This window comes from Vicia villosa, linkage group LG3 (genome assembly GCF_029867415.1).
Source record: "Vicia villosa cultivar HV-30 ecotype Madison, WI linkage group LG3, Vvil1.0, whole genome shotgun sequence".
Classification (NCBI taxonomy): Eukaryota; Viridiplantae; Streptophyta; class Magnoliopsida; order Fabales; family Fabaceae; genus Vicia; species Vicia villosa.
Window position 1 is genome coordinate 168,630,388 of NC_081182.1, and position 19,125 is coordinate 168,649,512.

The 19,125-nt window shown below is 31.5% G+C and overlaps 1 protein-coding gene across 1 annotated transcript; it reads right to left on the reverse strand.

Moving 5' to 3' along the window:
* Positions 1 to 784: 784 nt before the first annotated feature.
* On the reverse strand, positions 785 to 1,890 carry LOC131656899 (probable pectinesterase/pectinesterase inhibitor 44). Its single transcript, XM_058926460.1, has 2 exons — positions 1,562 to 1,890; positions 785 to 1,476 (listed from the first exon to the last, which is right to left on the reverse strand). Exons 1-2 carry the CDS (start codon positions 1,770 to 1,772, stop codon positions 785 to 787), a joined length of 903 nt encoding a protein of 300 aa, XP_058782443.1. The 5' UTR covers positions 1,773 to 1,890.
* Between the last annotated feature and the right edge of the window lie 17,235 nt (positions 1,891 to 19,125).

Below are 19,125 nucleotides of genomic sequence, written 5' to 3' on the forward strand. Positions count from 1 at the left end.
TCTTGACATGGAGATACTTTGAGACATACGAGAGACCTTGAGATCCATTTGAAGCCTTGAATATTCACAATCTCTGATAAAAATTAAAACCCTAATCTTGAGACTCTCAATTAGGAGACTGTTGCTTGAGAAGAACCCTTGAGCCTTGGTGTTATTGGAAATGAAGTGAGGAACCTTTTGATTTGAATATAAGAGGGCAAATTTTGGGGTATGACAGCGTCCGCACACACATAACACGCAATTGTGTATCTTGTATTGTATTGTAGTTGTTGTTGGTCCCATTTAATAGGTGAGAAGTGCATTTCCCTCTCATTATGGTTGGTATGGGAATTGAGATTTATCTCACCCAATAATAGAATCTGTTTCAACTCTATTTAGAGTTCTTGTTGTAAGGGTTGTACCCCTAGTATGATATCTTATATCATTGCTTATTAAAAAAAATAATCTATAACCATGAATAAAGACCATTCAACAAACTAACTAAGAAGAACAATTCACCTCATCATAGACTATTCAACAAAACAATTTGATATTATATTTATTTATTTAAAATAAGGTTCCATGACTAGCTAAGTAATTAATTTTAATTTTTTTAATTAAATTAGTCAAAATAATCCATTACAAAATCTAACATTGTACTGATATATTACTTAACAATTTTCATTTTTAATTTCAAAATGAAAATACTCAACTATAGAAACAAATAAGTTTCAAATAAAGAAGAAAGTGAAAACTAAATTTATTTTTATTGTAATCGATATGTAAATATTTTTTCAATTATATTTTATTTTAATCCACTAGTAAACGGTATTCCCGTTGAAGGTAACCATTGATCTCCTAAAATAAAGTTTGCCACTGTAAAATTACTAGCCTGATCAAAATTCAACAAATGGTAGCCTGACCATTTCACTCGATTTTCGGTGTTAGCTCCTGGCCCATAATTATTATATTCCGCAAAAAATAATGTATCTAAATATTCGGGGGCACCTACCCACTCTAACCATCCTTTTGGATTCAACACATTGCTTATGTCTGATTGCATGAAAATTGTTCTAGCATTTGGCTTCCATGGTCTACCCAAATATGTTGAGGTTGAATTGATTAAGGGTAAAAGATCATCATCTGCTAAAATGTTGCAAAATTGAAACGAAAATCCACTTGGTGTTCCTTTGTATCCTCCTTGAGCAGTGATTGTATTTTCTTGTCCCGATATCCCTTTTTTTACTAATATTGAACAATTTTGAAACACTGCAGTGCCATATCCAAAAATAAAGTCAACTGTGCCACTGATTTTACACTCTCTATAAAATTGACGATTTATGTTGACACATAAACTATCTTGATAACCAGAAATCTCAACTCTATAAAAGGCAGAGAAGTCGGAGTCAGATTTGAGTGCCAATGCTTGATTATTTTCTGGACCAGCAGTGTTCATGAAAGAAATATCCTGTGCTATGAATCTTGGACCAAAGACAGCTTCATAAACAAATAAAAATTAATAAATATTAAATGATATGTTCCAATATTAAAGATATGAAAAAGATAAGAGATTCAAACTTACTAAAGGTAGCTGAGTCGTAAGTACATTCAAATGATTTATTTTGACCACAACTCATGTTATCAGTTATGACTGTGGCTCCCATACCTTCTCCAATCATAGTGATATTCCACTTTTTTTCATTGATAAAAACCTTTTCTTTGTAAACTCCTTTCTTTATAGATATTACATACCGTGTCATGCTATTATCCGGTGCTGCATTTACTGCTTCCATTACTGTCTTATACTTTCCACTTCCATCAGCAGCAACTGTCACATTAGCTATAACCTCTCCATTAGTAATCTCTGCAACAAAAGTGAAGAATGCAATGAACAAGATCAAAGTGTAGACGATAGTTGTATAAGAATGAGACATAGTAATTAAATTAAACGTAATGCATTTCTTCCCAATTTACACACACATATAAACCATGTAAAGATCAAAATAGAAATTGGCAACTAATGTAAAAGGTTCTCCATATAAGATAAATTTCTTATAAAAAATTATTTGGGCACAATAAACATATTTTATACCTAGTTTGTATTCTAAATGTATTAATACCATATTAAAGTTTACATATCAAATTTTTCCTTATATATAATATATATCATATATGCGGTCATATTATTTATAAATATTATTCATTTTTAAGGTATTTATCGTATTAGGATTACAATTAAATTTATTGTGCCACACTAATACAAGACTCACTTCTTTTTATTAATTTTGAGAATATTTGATCGGATTTCACTCTCTATTTATACTTTTGAAAGTTTTTAAGAGATTTATTTTCTATTAATGCAAGATTTACTATATAAAATAAAATTTATAAAATTAGTTCTATCCATAATATATATATATATATATATATATATATATATATATATATATATATATATATATATATATATATATATGACAAATCAAATGAGAACTTTAGTTATCATTGGATTTGAATTAACGGCCCATATTTACTTTATATCTTAAATACATATTACATAAATAACCATTGGATTTGAATTAACGGCCCATATTTACTTTATATCTTAAATACATATTACATAAATATCTTGTTCACTTAAATATTAATTAAATATTTTAAAATATGAGGTAAATCTGAACCATTAATTCAAATCCAATGGTTATTATTAAAAATTTTAAGTTCTTATTCTAGCCAAAGTTGTCATTTATATATATATATATATATATATATATATATATATATATATATATATATATATATATATATATATATATATATATATATATATAGAGAGAGAGAGAGAGAGAGAGAGAGAGAGGGATCAAATTACACCAATATGTTACACTTATAGTTACACTCATTAATAACCTTTGATTTTATTTTGATCCAATGGTTAGAAATATATAATTAGTGACTCATGATTCTTACTTAAAATAGTTTTATTCTATTTTTGGTAATTATTAATTTTGATTTTAACAAATTATAATGTTTTTTTCTCATAAAATAAATATAATCTCTCCTAATTTTGTAACAATTAACTTTCATATAACGTTAATTTTAATGTAATTCAATGACATAGTAAATCATTATAGATTAAGCTCAAACTTTATAGGTATGATCTATATGATATTATGTTTCAATCCAACGGTTGAATTTAAAAAATATTAATTCGAGATGTAGTTATTGAACGAGTGTAACTCGTGGTGTAACTCTTCGGGTGTAATTTGATCCCTCCTCATATATATATATATATATATATATATATATATATATATATATATATATATATATATATATATATATATATATATATATATATATATATATATATATATATATATATGGCCGGTCCAATGAATCGTGAGGCCCTGTTCTAATTTTAAAAATATATAATTTTTATAACAAAAAATAAAAATAGACCTAAATTAAAAAATATATGATTTTAATGATAAAAAATAGTACATCACAAATAATATTATATACTAATCAAATGAATCACTAAAAAATTGAAAAATATTGTTAAACATATAATATCATTTCCTACAATTTAAATTTTATAACTACATCAAAAGAAAATTTTCCGAACACTTTTAGAAGTAAATTTATCAATTAAATCTTTATATTTTATTATTTTTGAAATATTAATTTTAATTGTTATTTTGTCAATTCATTAAATATTTTTATCAAACAATTCAGTTTCGTTGTAAAATTGTGTTCTTATATTAAATTATTACATGAGTAAAAATTAGGAATTAATAATAAAAAAATATTGACAATTAGTAATTAAAAGTTCAAAAAAAAATTAAACTTAGAACATAAATATAAATTAATAACATTGACTCAAGAGTAAAAAAAACAAAACATTAAACGAATTATTCTAAATATAATATCCATGTTATTTTTTTAATATATAGTATGTAATTCTGAAAGGTGTAGAAAAAACTGTAGCAACAAAATTTTATTAAAGCATAAAAGCATCGTGAACACAGTCTCTCCTTCTCTTTGTGCCTATGGATCTATTCCTAGCTAATACTATAGCTAATACTATAGTACATTATTTTTGCTAAAGAAACAATATAAAATTTTGGGCTTTAAAATTTTAGGGCCCAGTTCTATAGCACAGGTAGTGCCGGTAAAAAGCCGAACATATATATATATATATATATATATATATATATATATATATATATATATATATATATATATATATATATATATATATATATATATATATATATATATATATATATATAATTTTATTTTAAAATGAATATAAGTTCGAATTTTAATTTTCACTTCGACACTAATGTGAGACTTACTATATAATATAAAATTCAAAAAATTAAAATTTTGTCCATATGTATATATATACTATATATGTGTTCATGTCATTTAAAAAAGTTGTTTATTTTAAAAAATTGTTTATATTATTAAGTTCGCATTTTGATTTTTAGTTGCACATTATGTTACACTTACTTGAGATAAAATCTTTAAAATAGTTGGTTCATAACATAGATTTTTTTGTATAATTCTTAAATATTAGAAAGAAAAAAAAAAGGGAGATACAAGATGAGGGAGCCTAACCTTCTACGAGACCAAAAATAACTTGTAAAAATTAAGAAAATCTAAGTTAGGTAATCTTTGTTGGAATATACGAATCAAATTAAAATGGAGAAAATGGACAATTGAAGAAGATGAAGATTAAAGAAATTGAGAGAAAATAAGAGAGAGAGAGAGAGAGAGAGAGAGAGAGAGAGAGAGAGAGAGAGAGAGAGAGAGAGAGAGAGAGAGAGTAATTGAGGATGAGTAAACAAATTGGCATTAACCACAATAGGAGTAGTGAGCTCCTTATATGGAGTACAATGTTACAAATGATTGGAATTAAACATAACACCCAAAACAGAAAATAAAAAACAGCTCAGCTACAGTGTAACCGGTTACGGCAAACAGCGTAACCGATTACGCAACTACAACAGCACCAACAAATTCTGTTTCACGGGTTCGTAACCGGTTACGGAAAACAGCGTAACCGGTTACGCCAACTGAAGTGGTTAAAAACAGCAGTTTCAACACACCACCTCACTTCAGTTGGTCTAAGTCAAACATGCTTAGCTTCATCCTCAGCCTCTTGAACACTTCATTTGTTACCCCCTTGGTCAACAAATCAGCCACTTGATCTTCGCTTCGACAATATCCTAATCGTAACTTTCCATTGCTCACTAACTCCTTCAAATAATGAAACCGCATCTCTATATGCTTGCTTCTTCCGTGTGCAATAGGATTCTTCGCAAGGTTAATCGCAGAAACATTATCAACAAGGAGTATAATAGCCTCACCCTCACTACTATTAAGCTCCTTCAATAGATTCATAAGCCACATGGCTTGGCAAGCACACAACGACGCCGCAATATACTCAGCCTCACAAGATGAGAATGCTACCACCGGTTCCTTTCTCGAACACCAAGAGATTGGTGTCCTACCAAGCACAAAGATGTATCCAGCTGTTGACTTTCTATCATCCTTATCACCACACCAATTGGAATCGGTGAAACCAAGTAAATCACACTTTCGGCCCATATCCGATGCCAGAAAAAGAATTCCGCAACCAAGAGTTCCTTTAACATATCTAAGGATCCTCTTGACAGCTGCCATATGAGATACCTTAGGTCTCTCCATGAATCTACTCGCAATACCGACACTAAATGCCAAGTCCGGTCGCGTATTGCACAAATACCGCAATGATCTAATCAATCTTTGATATTGAGTTGGATCAACATCTTGCTCATCCTCACTCTTGGACAGCTATAGCATTGCTTCACATGGTGTAATGGCCACATTACAATGCTCCATTTCAAACCTCTTCAAGATTTCAAGTGCATACCTCCTTTGGTGCATAAGCAGTCCCATTTTTTATCTTTGGAGCTCTATGCCAAGGAAGTATCTCATGATCCCAAGGTCCATCATCTCAAACTCACTCATGAGTTCCTTCTTGAACCTTGAGATACTCTCCTCACAGCTGTCGGTAATCAAGAGATCATCCACATATAGGCAAAGAATTATCACACCATCCTTAGCATTCGATCTCACATGCACGCCATGTTCGGACACACACCGCTTGAAACTAATGTCAACAAGAAAGCTCTCTATGCGTATATTCCAAGATCTTGGAGCTTGTTTCAAACCATACAAGGCTTTATGCAACTTGTAGTATCTCATCTCTTAATTCTTCACTACAAATCTGGGGGGCTGCCGAACATAAACCTCCTCATCAAGCGGACCATTCAAAAATACAGATTTGACATCCATTTGATAAACGCTCCAATTGTTGTTGTTTGCAATACCAACAACCAACCGGATAGTCTCAAGCCTAGCCACAGGTGCAAACACCTCCTCAAAGTCTATTCCTTCATGTTGCAAAAACCCTTTCTCTACTAATCGAACCTTATACTTGATTATCTCGCCTTTTGGATTTACTTTCACTTTATTGACCCAACGCACACCAATCGACTTCTTACCATGAGGTACATCAACCAACTCACAAGTACTATTCTTCTCAATTGATTCCAGCTCTACTTTCATTGCACAAATCCACTTTGGATTGCTTAGAGCCTCGTTCGTGTTCACTAGTTCGGCTTCGGCCATAAGCGCAAAATGAACGAAATCACCTTCATTATTGACTTCGTTATCTTGGAATCTCTCGCATTCTTGGAGTCTCAAAGGCAACACCATTTGCCTTGTTCACCTTATATGATTTTCCTCAGCTTGAACATCATTCGGGGGCTACGAAACCGTTTCGGGACTGGCTGGATCATCAAAAAATAGTGCTGCTGGAAGTTCACTCTACTGTAATCGGTTACCGTAACCGGTTACAGCCTGTTCTGCAGAATTCCTGCTCTGTTTTTCCTGCATGTAACCGGTTACGCCAGATTGCACTGGCTGGCCGTAAACAGTTACGTTGTTGCTGTTGCTATTATTTTCTTCAAAAATAACATCCCGACTAATCAGAATCTTCCGATTTCTCGCATCAAATAGTTTGTAACCACCTGTAGAATGATATCTAACGAAAATCATTTCCTCTCCCTTGTCGTCCAACTTCTTTCTAAGTTAACCCAGCACGTGTCTATAAGCCACCGAACCAAAAACTAGCAAATGACTTAGATTCGGTTTGAATCCACACCAAGCCTCTTCCGGTGTAAGCTTCTCTAGCTTCTTTGTAAGACATCGATTCAACAAATACGTCGTTGTAGAGACCGCTTCTCCCCATAGTTCCTTCGGTAGATTTTTACCGCTTAGCATGCTTCGAACCATGTTCATAATTGAGCGATTTTTTCTCTCGGAAATACCATTTTGCTGTGGCGTTATAGGGTGGTACAACCTCACGCACTATACCCTCATCATGACAATACTTCCCAAACGCAACCGAGGTATACTCACCTCCACCATCCGTTTTGAGAATCTTCAACTTGTGACCACATTGCCTCTCCGCCATGGACTTAAACCTTTTGAATACATCAAACACCTCATCCTTTCTCTTGATGGTGTAAGTCCATAACTTCCTACTAAAATCGTCAATGAACGTGACAAAATATCGATTACCACCGAATGTGTCTATTTACATAGGCCCGCAAACGTCGAAGTACACCACCTCAAGATGTGCTTTGGTCCTATGACCCACATCCTTGCTAAAACTCCCTTTGTGTTGCTTTCCCTTCACACATTCTTCCCACAACTCAGCTGAAACGTTAATGTGTGGCAGCCCGATAACCATACCATCTTGTTGTAACGCTTTGAGATCACAAAAATTCAAGTGACCGAGACGATAGTGCCATAACCACTCCTCTCTACTTGCAGCTGTAGCTAAGCAACTATGCTCGAATATTTTCAGCTCAATTTTGAAAGTTCTATTGGAAGCCATAGGAGCCTTTAGGATCAACACACCACTAGCATCGACAACTCGCAAGATCTTATCTTCCAAATGTATGTTGTAACCTTTCTCAATTAATTGGCCAATACTCGAAAGATTACATTTAATACCCGGAATATATAGCACATCCTTGATCATAGAATGTCCACCATTATATTTCTCGATCAACACATCACCGACACCTTCGGCCATGAGAGTGGAATCGTCTGCAAACTTCACTTTATTTTTCGCCACTTGATTGATTTGCACAAACCAATCTTTTCTCCCCGTCATATGCATTGAACAACTGGATTCTAAGTACCACTCCTCGCTGACTTGGGTTCCATCTCGAACCGAAATCATCACATTTTGTTTCGAGGCAAACACTGCCGCGTTTTCTGCACTACTGCAGTTTCTGTCCCGTGACTTGCAGTTGCTGTCCAGCACCTTCGTCATGCCACCAAACTCATCGGTAATCATCATTAAGAGTGTGGCTTCATCATCCACCTCTTGCCTTGCAACCTTGGCTTCATCTCCCTTAGATTCCCACTGTTTAGCACCACACTTTGCTTGAAAATGTCCAAGTTTCTTACATTTCCAGCATTGTATTTTGCTCATGTCTCTCGGTTTTCCACCTTTCGCGTTGCTCCGATCACCATAACCATTTGAGTTTCTTCTCTCACCTTTTTGTCCCTTCGAATTTTGAGAATCACTACCACCTTGCTTCCCTTTCGAAGGCCATTTCCCTTTCGAACCTTTACTTTTTTCATTGAAACGAGCTTGCAAAGCTATCTCCGCCTTTGCCTTATCGCTTCCTCTCTCGTCCATTCTTTGTTCCTGCGCTTCTAAGGAAATTTGAAGCTCATCCTTTCTCAACGACGCAAGATCCTTAGATTCTTCAATGGCCACTACAATATTGTCGAATCTTGATGATAAAGAACGTAAGATTTTTGAAATAACATTCTGCTCTAAGATAATTTCCTCACACGACTTGATTTGATTCACCAAACGCGTAATGCGCGTCACATAATCGTTGATCGTTTCCTTCCCTTCCATTTGCGTTAACTCGAATTTCCTCTTGTGAGTTTGTAACCTCACAACCTTTGCCTTCGCAGCCCCAGCATATGCTTTCTCTAAAATTAACCAAGCTTGCCTCGCGGACTCGCAATCACCGACCTTTTCGAAATTATCACCATCGACGCAAGAGTGTATCAAGAAGAGGGCTTTGTAATCTTTCTTTTTCTCTTTCTTAAATGTAGCTTGATGTGCATATGTGGGTTCAGCCCCAAGTGGTGTGACACCATTGTTGACGATATCGAGAACTTCTTGATATCCAAACAAGACTTTCATTTGCTTAGACCACTTATCATAATTCTTTGAATCAAGAATCAGTAAATTAGAAGGGATTCGATCATTGGTACTCATTGTTGCAGTGGAATCAGATCAGAACCAGTGCTCTTGATGCCAAATGTTGGAACATACGAATCAAATTTAGGTTTATCAATGGAGAAAATGGACAATTGAAGAAGATGAAGATTAAAGAATTTGAGAGAAAATAAGAGAGAGAGAGAGAGAGAGAGAGAGAGAGAGAGAGAGAGAGGGTAATTGAGGGTGAGTAAACAAATTGGCATTAACCATAATAGGAGTAGTGAGATCCTTATATAGTACAAGGTTACAAATGATTGAAATTAAACATAACACCCAAAACAGAAAATAAAAAACAGCTCAGCTATAGTGTAATCGGTTACGGAAAACAACGTGACCGGTTAAGCTACTACAATATCACCAGCAAATTCTGTTTCACGGGTTCGTAACCGGTTACGGCAAACAGCGTAACCGGTTACGCCAACTGAAGTGGTTAAAAACAGTAGTTTCAACACTCTTAACTTATTCTTGATTAAAATCTTCCTAATTAAAGTAACTAGGGGTATTCCACCAAGTAAAATTCAATAGAGAAAGCCCAATGGGCAAGAATTTCATTCCAAATGACTCTCTTTCTAAAAGATGTGTATGATCATGAAGTGCATTTATTTAGACAGAGCTATGAAGTTGCTCCATTTGTTATGAAGTTGCCAAGAAATAATTTGAGGATTCATTTAGATTGTATTTGGATGAAGCATTTTAATAAGGTAATGTAATGTTTTGAGGGAATTTAAAATGATTTGCACAAAATTTATTGTTTGGATATAAAAATGAAGAATTGTTAAAATGATGAAAATTTATGGAGTATTTTATCTAAGTTAAATTTTGTCATTTTGAAATGACACCAAAAACCAAAGAATCTGAAATTCCTCTCATACTCCATATAATGTATTTCTTACTATTATTTCTTCAAATTTTACAAATTGGTCCTCATAGTTTTCAAAATTACAAAATTGACTCCAAAAATTTTCAAAAAACTGTAAATTAGTCCTTAATAAGTTTAAAGTTTACAATTTGATCCTTTTAAATTTCAAAAATTGCAAATTGGTCCCTACTTTTCAATTTTTTAATTTGGTCCAAAAAATTTAAATTTTATAAAAAATGGCCCCAAAAATCTAACAATGAATTATCTTAATACTTCATCCAAACAAAATAATTTAAAAATCAATGAATTTTAATTGAATCATTTGAATTGCTTTGAATTTTAAATTCCTTTAAAATTTCCAATTACCTCATCCAAACACACTCTTAGGTAAAGGTGATAGTTTTTTAGTCAACTTAAATCTCTAAAAAGTTTCAATTTCTATCATAATGTTTCTTAGCTCTGTGTATAAAGAGTTGTGATTACCAAGTTGAGTAGAAAAACGATCAGTAAAGTCACCATACTAGTTCTAAAAGGACAACACATGGGTTACCAAGAGTTAAGCCATTTCTATTGTACTTGATCCACAAACATGACAATTTTCATCATAAAAATGATAGGGAAAAGATATTCTTACACTACTTTTAACATCCACACCGTATTAATGTACAAAACATATATAGTTTTATTTTTTATTAATTTATTTTACTTTGATTTCTGTGCAATGAACTTTTCCTTTGATGTCTTCTATGGTGTGGATATGGTGTATAGACAACCCAGTGTAAGAATAGCACATCTCAAAATTATATTATTATCTGCACAATACATAAACCTATAATAGGTGTCATGTGATAGCTTTAGTCGTCCCTATAAGCCCCATCTTAGTCGAGAAAAGTTTTCTGATCCTGACAGGTGTCATTACATGTTTGAGTACCATATCACCTTCTTTAATTTCTCTTGCAATCACTCGAGAGTTGCACCTCCTTATAAATACTTTTCGTTTATGTGAATTTTTGTATGTGGTCCATTTCAAAGGCTTCATCAATTATATTTTCATCGTATTTAAGGCATGTATCAATTTCTTCAATTCATTCATATATAATTAACAAATACAACAAGTTATGATGCTTATAAGTATTCGTGGCGACCTATGGGTTAGAAAATAAGTTAGGAGCTAAATGTTACAAAGTTATTATATGGAGGTTCTACCTTATTCATTAAAGTTCTCATGTCACTAAGTAGATGTGTCAATTTTGGTGGGCAATATGGAATTGGAACCTATACATAATGGTTTCTCCATTAAAAAATCTTTCCTATATAAACCTTGTGCTTGAGGGTTTGTGTGCGTTCCAGTTTTTTCACTATAGCCCTCATGCTTGAGGGACTGCATACATTAGGGGAAGGGACCCACAATGTCCATGCCTTACTGTTATAATGGCCAAGGTGAGGTCATCAAATTCAGTATCTCTTCGGGGGCGTGGTGTATGTTGGAGTATCGCTAATATGTATCGAACATCCTAGCCTTTCAATATCAGTGAGGTCAAGGTGAGGTCACCAAATTCATTATCAGTGACGCCTTTCAATATATTTGGCCAAAAATAATCGACTCTTAAAAGTGTGAGTCAAGGCTCTTACTCCTATATGGCTTATGTAGCATCCTTCGTGCACCTCCATCAATGCCATGGATATTTTTTTCTCACCCAAGCATCTCATCATTTGCATGGCTTTTCCCATCATGTATAGTTTACCTATAACCAGAGTATATTTTACAATAAAGTTTTTTTCCTTCTTTTCCTCTTCTTCGAATTAGGGTAGTTTAGTGTTTGTCGTGTATTCCATAATGAGTGTCATCGAACCCTTAGTGTCTTCTACTTCTACGCCATTGAGAAAGTTTCTTTCCATTTTATGGAGAATAGGGTTTATTGTATTAATTTGTCATGGTAACCCGACTTCTTGGTGTTGGCGTGTTTTGTCATGACATTAATTATGGAGTTTTCCTCCCGGGGAACATAAGTTACTTTGAAAATATTAAAGTGTTTTTCCAGATCTTGAACTTCTTGCAAATACTTTCTAGGCTACATTTATTTAGTTTGATATTTGTTAGTGACTTGACTGATAACAAGTTGAGAGTCACTTCTTCTGAGAGGTAAGACACGCCCATTTCTCTTGCCAAAGTCATTCCAACAATTGTGACTATGTACTATGCCTTGTTTTTAGTGGATTTAAATTCAATTCTTGGTGACTATTTGGTCTGGATATCACTTGGGACCTCTAATATAACTCGCCCGAGTCCCTTTTGGTTAGATGCTCTATCCAATAATAGAATTCCATATGCGACAATTACCTTTTTCTGAAGGATAACTGAATTTGCCCAAGAAATCAACTTTATAGACCGAAAGACCATTCTTTCTACTTAATATAGATTCTTTAGCACTTTGTATATTGGGATGTTGGTTTTGACCAAGATTTTATGGCCTAGGAACCATGGCATTAGCTTCCTCGCAATCATTACCATTGTTAATACCAACCTTTCTATTTTATGATACCTCCATTCCACCCCCTTTAAATGCCTTACTTAAAAGATAAGATGGTCTTTCACCACTATCTAGTTCTTGGACTAGCACATAACTCTTGGTGTTGTTACTCATTAAGAGGTATAGGAATAAGGGCGCCCCTCCTTTAAGCAAGTCAATATCATGGGTGTCGCCATGAAATTTTTTAATTTATGAAAGACTTTTTCAAATTTTTCAATATGTTTGAATATTTTCCTCTTATTCAATGTGGCAAAATATGGAAATCTTTGCCAAAATCACGTATGATAGGAAGCGAGAGAGTGAATCAAGCCACCCTATTGGTTTTTAACTTCTTTAACTATGGTTGGACTCCTTATGTTGATCATGACCTGAAATTTACTCAAGTATCCCTATACCCCTTTCTAGTTAACGCAAAACTCGTGAACTTCCCTGCATGAACTCTAAATGAGCATTTGGTCGAATTCACACACGGATTTTATTTTTTGTCCGAGCATAGTATATCTTATAGTTCCTTAGATTAATTCTTCTTGTCTCAAGTCTTTTAAAACCTTGTAATCTATTTTAACTCAAGGTTTCTCCCTGTTTGGTATGAAGATACTATATTCGACAGTCTTTGATTGGTGGTAGTGATGTTCTTTGGACCAAATTTCAAAATTTAACCAATTCCAATTTCAAATATTACATAGTATTAGTATATTTTAAGCTCGGTTGTGTGGGTCTTCCATCGAGAGTGGTTTCCTCGTTGTGTTTCTTTTTTCAGGATTTTGATCTTTAATTTCACTAAAACCAATAACACTTTTTATGATGAAGCTTTCATCTCAAACATGCTAAAAATCGAGAGGATATATCCTGTTAGTGCAACATTTTATTTTTTTTAATAAGATAACAATAGGTTACGTCAGCGTTTTAAATAACTGAGGTAACACAACTATAAGATAACACCTTTTTTAATCCATAAAAAAATAATAAACTTGTTATCTCGATTTTTTTAGAACCAAGATAATATAGCTATAAGGAACCTCGCTTCGAATCCCCTTTATTGTATTTATAAGAAATTTCAAAGATTTATCATTTGACGTCTTTTCCAGATGCCATATTTTATTTTATTAATTAGTAATTCTCAAAAACTTTGTTAAATAAGAATACGCATTAATATAAAAAGGAAATATTTCATTTAATAAAAAAAACACAACAAAGAAAACTAATCAACAAATTCAAACTTCTCAGTGAACTCAAATTCAACATCACCCCTAACTACCCCTAACTTTAAAAAAAAAGTTCAAGAATAACTCTTCCATAAGGTATGAGGAATGTCGTTTCCTCCCGAGAAGTCTTTATCATTTCCTTCAAGAAGTTGAAAATGGTAAGAGGAAGATTAACTATGATGTTGTAGGTAAGGAATAATGTAACACCCTAATTCCCCAACGATAATTAATAGAAATCAGAGTAATTTAATTCTTAAAATAAAATATGACAATTAGGATGCTACACCTCACAACTTATTAGAACCTGTCAAAGAATGTGTAAACAAATACATAACACATCATGTGGATGAACCAACAACAATCCCACATAGTTCTCAACTTAACTTCATTAACACAATGGAAGAAAACATATTCTTTATTCAAAATTCTCTATCAATCATAAAGCAACTTTTATTCAATTAAAAGGGAGTTCTTAATACTCCAACAAATCAACAAAATAAATTATCAATATAATAAAATAGACAACCGTTCATCCCCCTGGTGTTACTTCTAAAGCGGTAAAGTGGCAAGCAACAAAAGTTTTGGAAATATTTATCCAGAAATTTATCGTGTCCACGGAGATTAGTGCTACCGAACTGTCATTTAACATTTTCCGCAATTATGGGTTTGGATTGAATTATTTAAAGCATAAAAATAGAAAAGTAAACATCAACACAAAAAGAATTCATTCTTCAGAAAGAAGAGACTTATCAGACATGCATATAATCTACTTATTATAAACTTAAACCTATCGACCAATTGCACTCAACCTACAATACTCGTCAAAATCATCAAGCATCGCTCACAACCTAAGTCATTTCTAATCCAAAGTAGAGAGAACTACTTTATCATCCCGGCGACGATCTCTCAACCAATCTCAACAACACAATAGACATCCATATCATTTGTACTGACGATCTCTCAACCAATCTCAACAACACAATAGACATCCATATCATTTGTACTGACGATCTCTCAACCGACACAACTAACACGGAAGCATTAAGCTTCGACACCCATAAAGATTATTAGCTCTAAATCTATCTCTAGAATCTAGAAACTAATAGATATTCATCCCTAATCAAGATTTGTGAGGTATATGTCTATAACAACCCAAATTCAAACATAAATGCAAAAAGATTAAGGAAGATATCAATAATGATTTGTAAAGAAAATATATTATATAACATCATGATCAATACATATACATATGTTCAAAGTAAATAGACAAACATACCCAAAAGAATAGAGTATACAAAGAGAAGAGAAGAAGAGGAACCAAACATTTCCTGGTTTGTCAATACCAATCAATGAGAAATTCGACCTCCGATCATCAAGATGTAACCCCATTTGATGTTTCTTAGCCTCTCTACCAAAAAATGAAAGTTGATGGAGTTGGGAGCAAATACCCCAAAACCATAACCTAAAAATGTGTATTTTCCCCCCCTTTTAACGCATTTCTGCCCAGCAAGATTCACCGGGTGTGTAACGCCCGTAAAATTAATTAAATATTTAATTAAATTATTTAAAATTATTTGTCAAAGTTGCAAAATAGTGTTAATTATCGAATAGTTGTTATTAGTATTTTAGTTGATTAATTAGTTGATTAATAATATTTTAATAATAATAGAGTGAAGTTTACTTAATTATTGGGCTTGTTTCGTTGATTGAAATAGAAAAGGTGGGCCGTGGAAGTTAGGCCCATTGGAAATAATTAATTATGAGGTTTAGTTATATAAAAATTAGGTTAATTATAAAGAAGGGAAGAAAAGTTGGAACGTGAGAAGCTGCAAGGTTGAGAAAAGAGGCAAAAAGCTAGGTTTCAACCGGAAAATTATAGAGCGGTCTCCAATCCAAGTTAAGGGTGGGGTTCAGACTCTATAATGGGGTTTATGATGAATATAATGTACGGATGGATAGAAACATTTTTAGATTGAAATCCCTAATTTTTATGATTTTGACATTTGATGAATAATTGTGTTTGGAATTGATGAGTTGAGTGAAATTTTATGTCTTTGAATTTGATACGTAAATTTATTTAGTGTATCGTTTGATCCATATATATATATATATATATATATATATATATATATATATATATATATATATATATATATATATATATATATATATATATATATATATATATATATATATATATATATATGGGGACGACTCAAGTGAGAACACTTGGTTATTATGATAAATGAGAACAATGAATCACAACCATTAAATTTTAATTTTGTTGATTTTAATGGACTGGATTGGTTTCTCTTTCTATGTTGATTTAAAATAAATACTAAGGATCATAGAAAGAGAAACCAATCCAGTCCATTAAAATCAACAAAATCAAAATTTAATGGTTGTGATTCATTGTTCTCATTTCTCATAATAACCAAGTGTTCTCACTTGAGTCGTCCCCTATATATATATATATATATATATATATATATATATATATATATATATATATATATATATATATATATATATGAGGAGGGATCAAATTACACCCGAAGAGTTACACCACGAGTTACACTCGTTCAATAACTACATCTCGAAATAATATTTTTTAAATTCAACCGTTGGATTGAAACATAATATCATATAGATCATTCCTATAGAGTTTGAGCTTAATCTATAATGTTTTACTATGTCATTGAATAACATCAAAATTAACGTTATATGAAAGCTCATTTTGACGTTAATCTTTGGATATCTTGATGATATAGTAAATCATTATAGATTAAGCTCAAACTTTATAGGTATGATCTATATGATATTATGTTTCAATCCAACGGTTGAATTTAAAAAATATTATTTCGAGATATAATTATTGAACGAGTGTAACTCGTGGTGTAACTCTTCGGGTGTAATTTGATCCCTCCTCTATATATATATATATATATATATATATATATATATATATATATATATATATATATATATATATATATATATATATATATATATATATATATATATATATATATATATATATATGTATTGGTTTATTATTATATACTAGTAAGAAACCTGTGCTATCGCACAGGTCCTGTTTGGATTCATATTACACATCTATCAAATTATCATCGGTAAAGTTTGAATTCATTTTTAATGGGTTAATATTCACATTGTTACAATTATGGACTAATGATATGCTCCGACTTTTAATCATTGATTTGTACTTAAAATAAATCATAAATTTTTTTAAAAAATGACATCTAAATTAACAGTCTACAGCTGAATTGTCATAGATACATTCACATTTACCCGTAAGAGTGTTAACAATTGAGTAAAAAATGATTTCCGTAGTGAATTAATATATTTGTTTATATATATATATATATATATATATATATATATATATATATATATATATATATATATATATATATATATATATATATATATATATATATATATATATATATATATAATTTTAAATATTTTTAATTTAATTAAAAAACAAAATATATAAATGGAAGGATAGTGATGGTTTAAAAATGTATATAAAAACTATACAAATTAAATAGTCTTGACCTATCGAAAATATATACTTTAGTAGAAAAAATAAAGGAAATAAGTAAGTAGTCATCTACCCGTGCGTTTGCACGGGTCGCACATTATCGTTATAAATAGTAAATTAATATAAAATAATGATGGTTATATATATATATATATATATATATATATATATATATATATATATATATATATATATATACGTACAAATTAAGTAGTATCGGCCCGTCGAAAATGTATACTTTAGTAAAAATAATAAAATAAAAACAATTAAGCAGTCATTTACTTATGCGTTCGCACGGGTCACACAATATCGCTATAAATAAAAAATAAATACTGTATAATGATGGTTAAGAAATAATTTTTTATAAATATAAATAAGGTTCATGTAGGTCAATTATTCATCATTGTTTTAAAAAAAGCTAGACTATTAGTATGTATGCATGAGTCGTTTTAAGTAGTTGTTATAAGATTTTGATTAATTCATTATCCTATTATTAAGTTTTTTCTAACAGATGTAGAATATTTGTTGCAAATTGGAATGTAAGCCAGAAGATCTCCTCCGAGTTGTTTGAATCTTTAAGATTGGCTTCATACGTCTCCTCCTGTCGAATGGTTTGCATCATATTTCCTTCGGTTTCAAGAAATTGTATCTCTCAATGTTGAGAACTTTTTACGAACAGAATACAACGGTCCCACTACAAAATGGCTAGCTCTTATTCGGAAGACGCTAAATAGTCTTCCTGGAACAAGTGGGAAACATAGTTGGTTGATTTGTATAATTGCAAAATCATACACACTAAATAGTATTCATTTTCACTACACCCTCGTATATGATTTATATATGTCTCCAAAAATGTTATTACTAATACCATTTATTTGAATGATAAAAATATACACCTGCTACAACGCATAAATAAATTACTCAATATTGAGGACTTGATATGTTATGTGCATTGAATTTTCTCTTATTATTCTATTGGTATTTTGGTGTAGTGGATGATTTAAGAGTGTTGAATTGTGTAGTGTTGAACTTCAACGTTTGTTGCAGCTGCTCCTAAAACTTCTCCAGATAAAAGGTTTATGTGTGAAGAAGCTGAGAGGAAGGGCAGTTGGATCAATGGTGAAATTGATATCCTTTCAAGTTGCAATGGATTTGATATCATTGTAATTAAAGCACTGATTACACTTTCAAAGATTTTGATTTTGAGGTAGTTATTGTATTAAATTAATGACAATATCCTCTTAATGTATATATTTTATTAATAAATAGTTAACTAAAACTACATGCTTTATAAAATGTTTTAAAACTTTGTTTTAATAGTAAACCATTAGATAGTTCTATGGTTTTTTCTTTTTAAAACTTCTAAGTAGTAATTTTAGTTTTGGCACAATATTATCGTTTTTGATTTTACTGTCATTTTTAATTATTTTTTTCTAATATTTTTAATTATATTTTTCTATGGTGAAATCTTAAATATATTTAACTTTTAAAACAAAGATGCATTTTATTTAAAAATTTGGTACGGTTTAGTTTTGTTTGAAAAGTTCTTATATGTATGCTGTCAACAATCAAACATAAAAGTATATTAATTAATTTAATTATTTAATCAC

Excerpts from the sequence above, each read along its gene's own strand:
- LOC131656899 (XM_058926460.1), bottom strand. The coding sequence starts at position 1,772 with ATGGAAGCAGTAAATGCAGCACCGGATAATAGCATGACACGGTATGTA. Across the intron at positions 1,477-1,561 it reads TTACGACTCAGCTACCTTTA|CTGTCTTTGGTCCAAGATTC; the intron begins GTAAGTTTGAAT and ends TTGTTTATGAAG.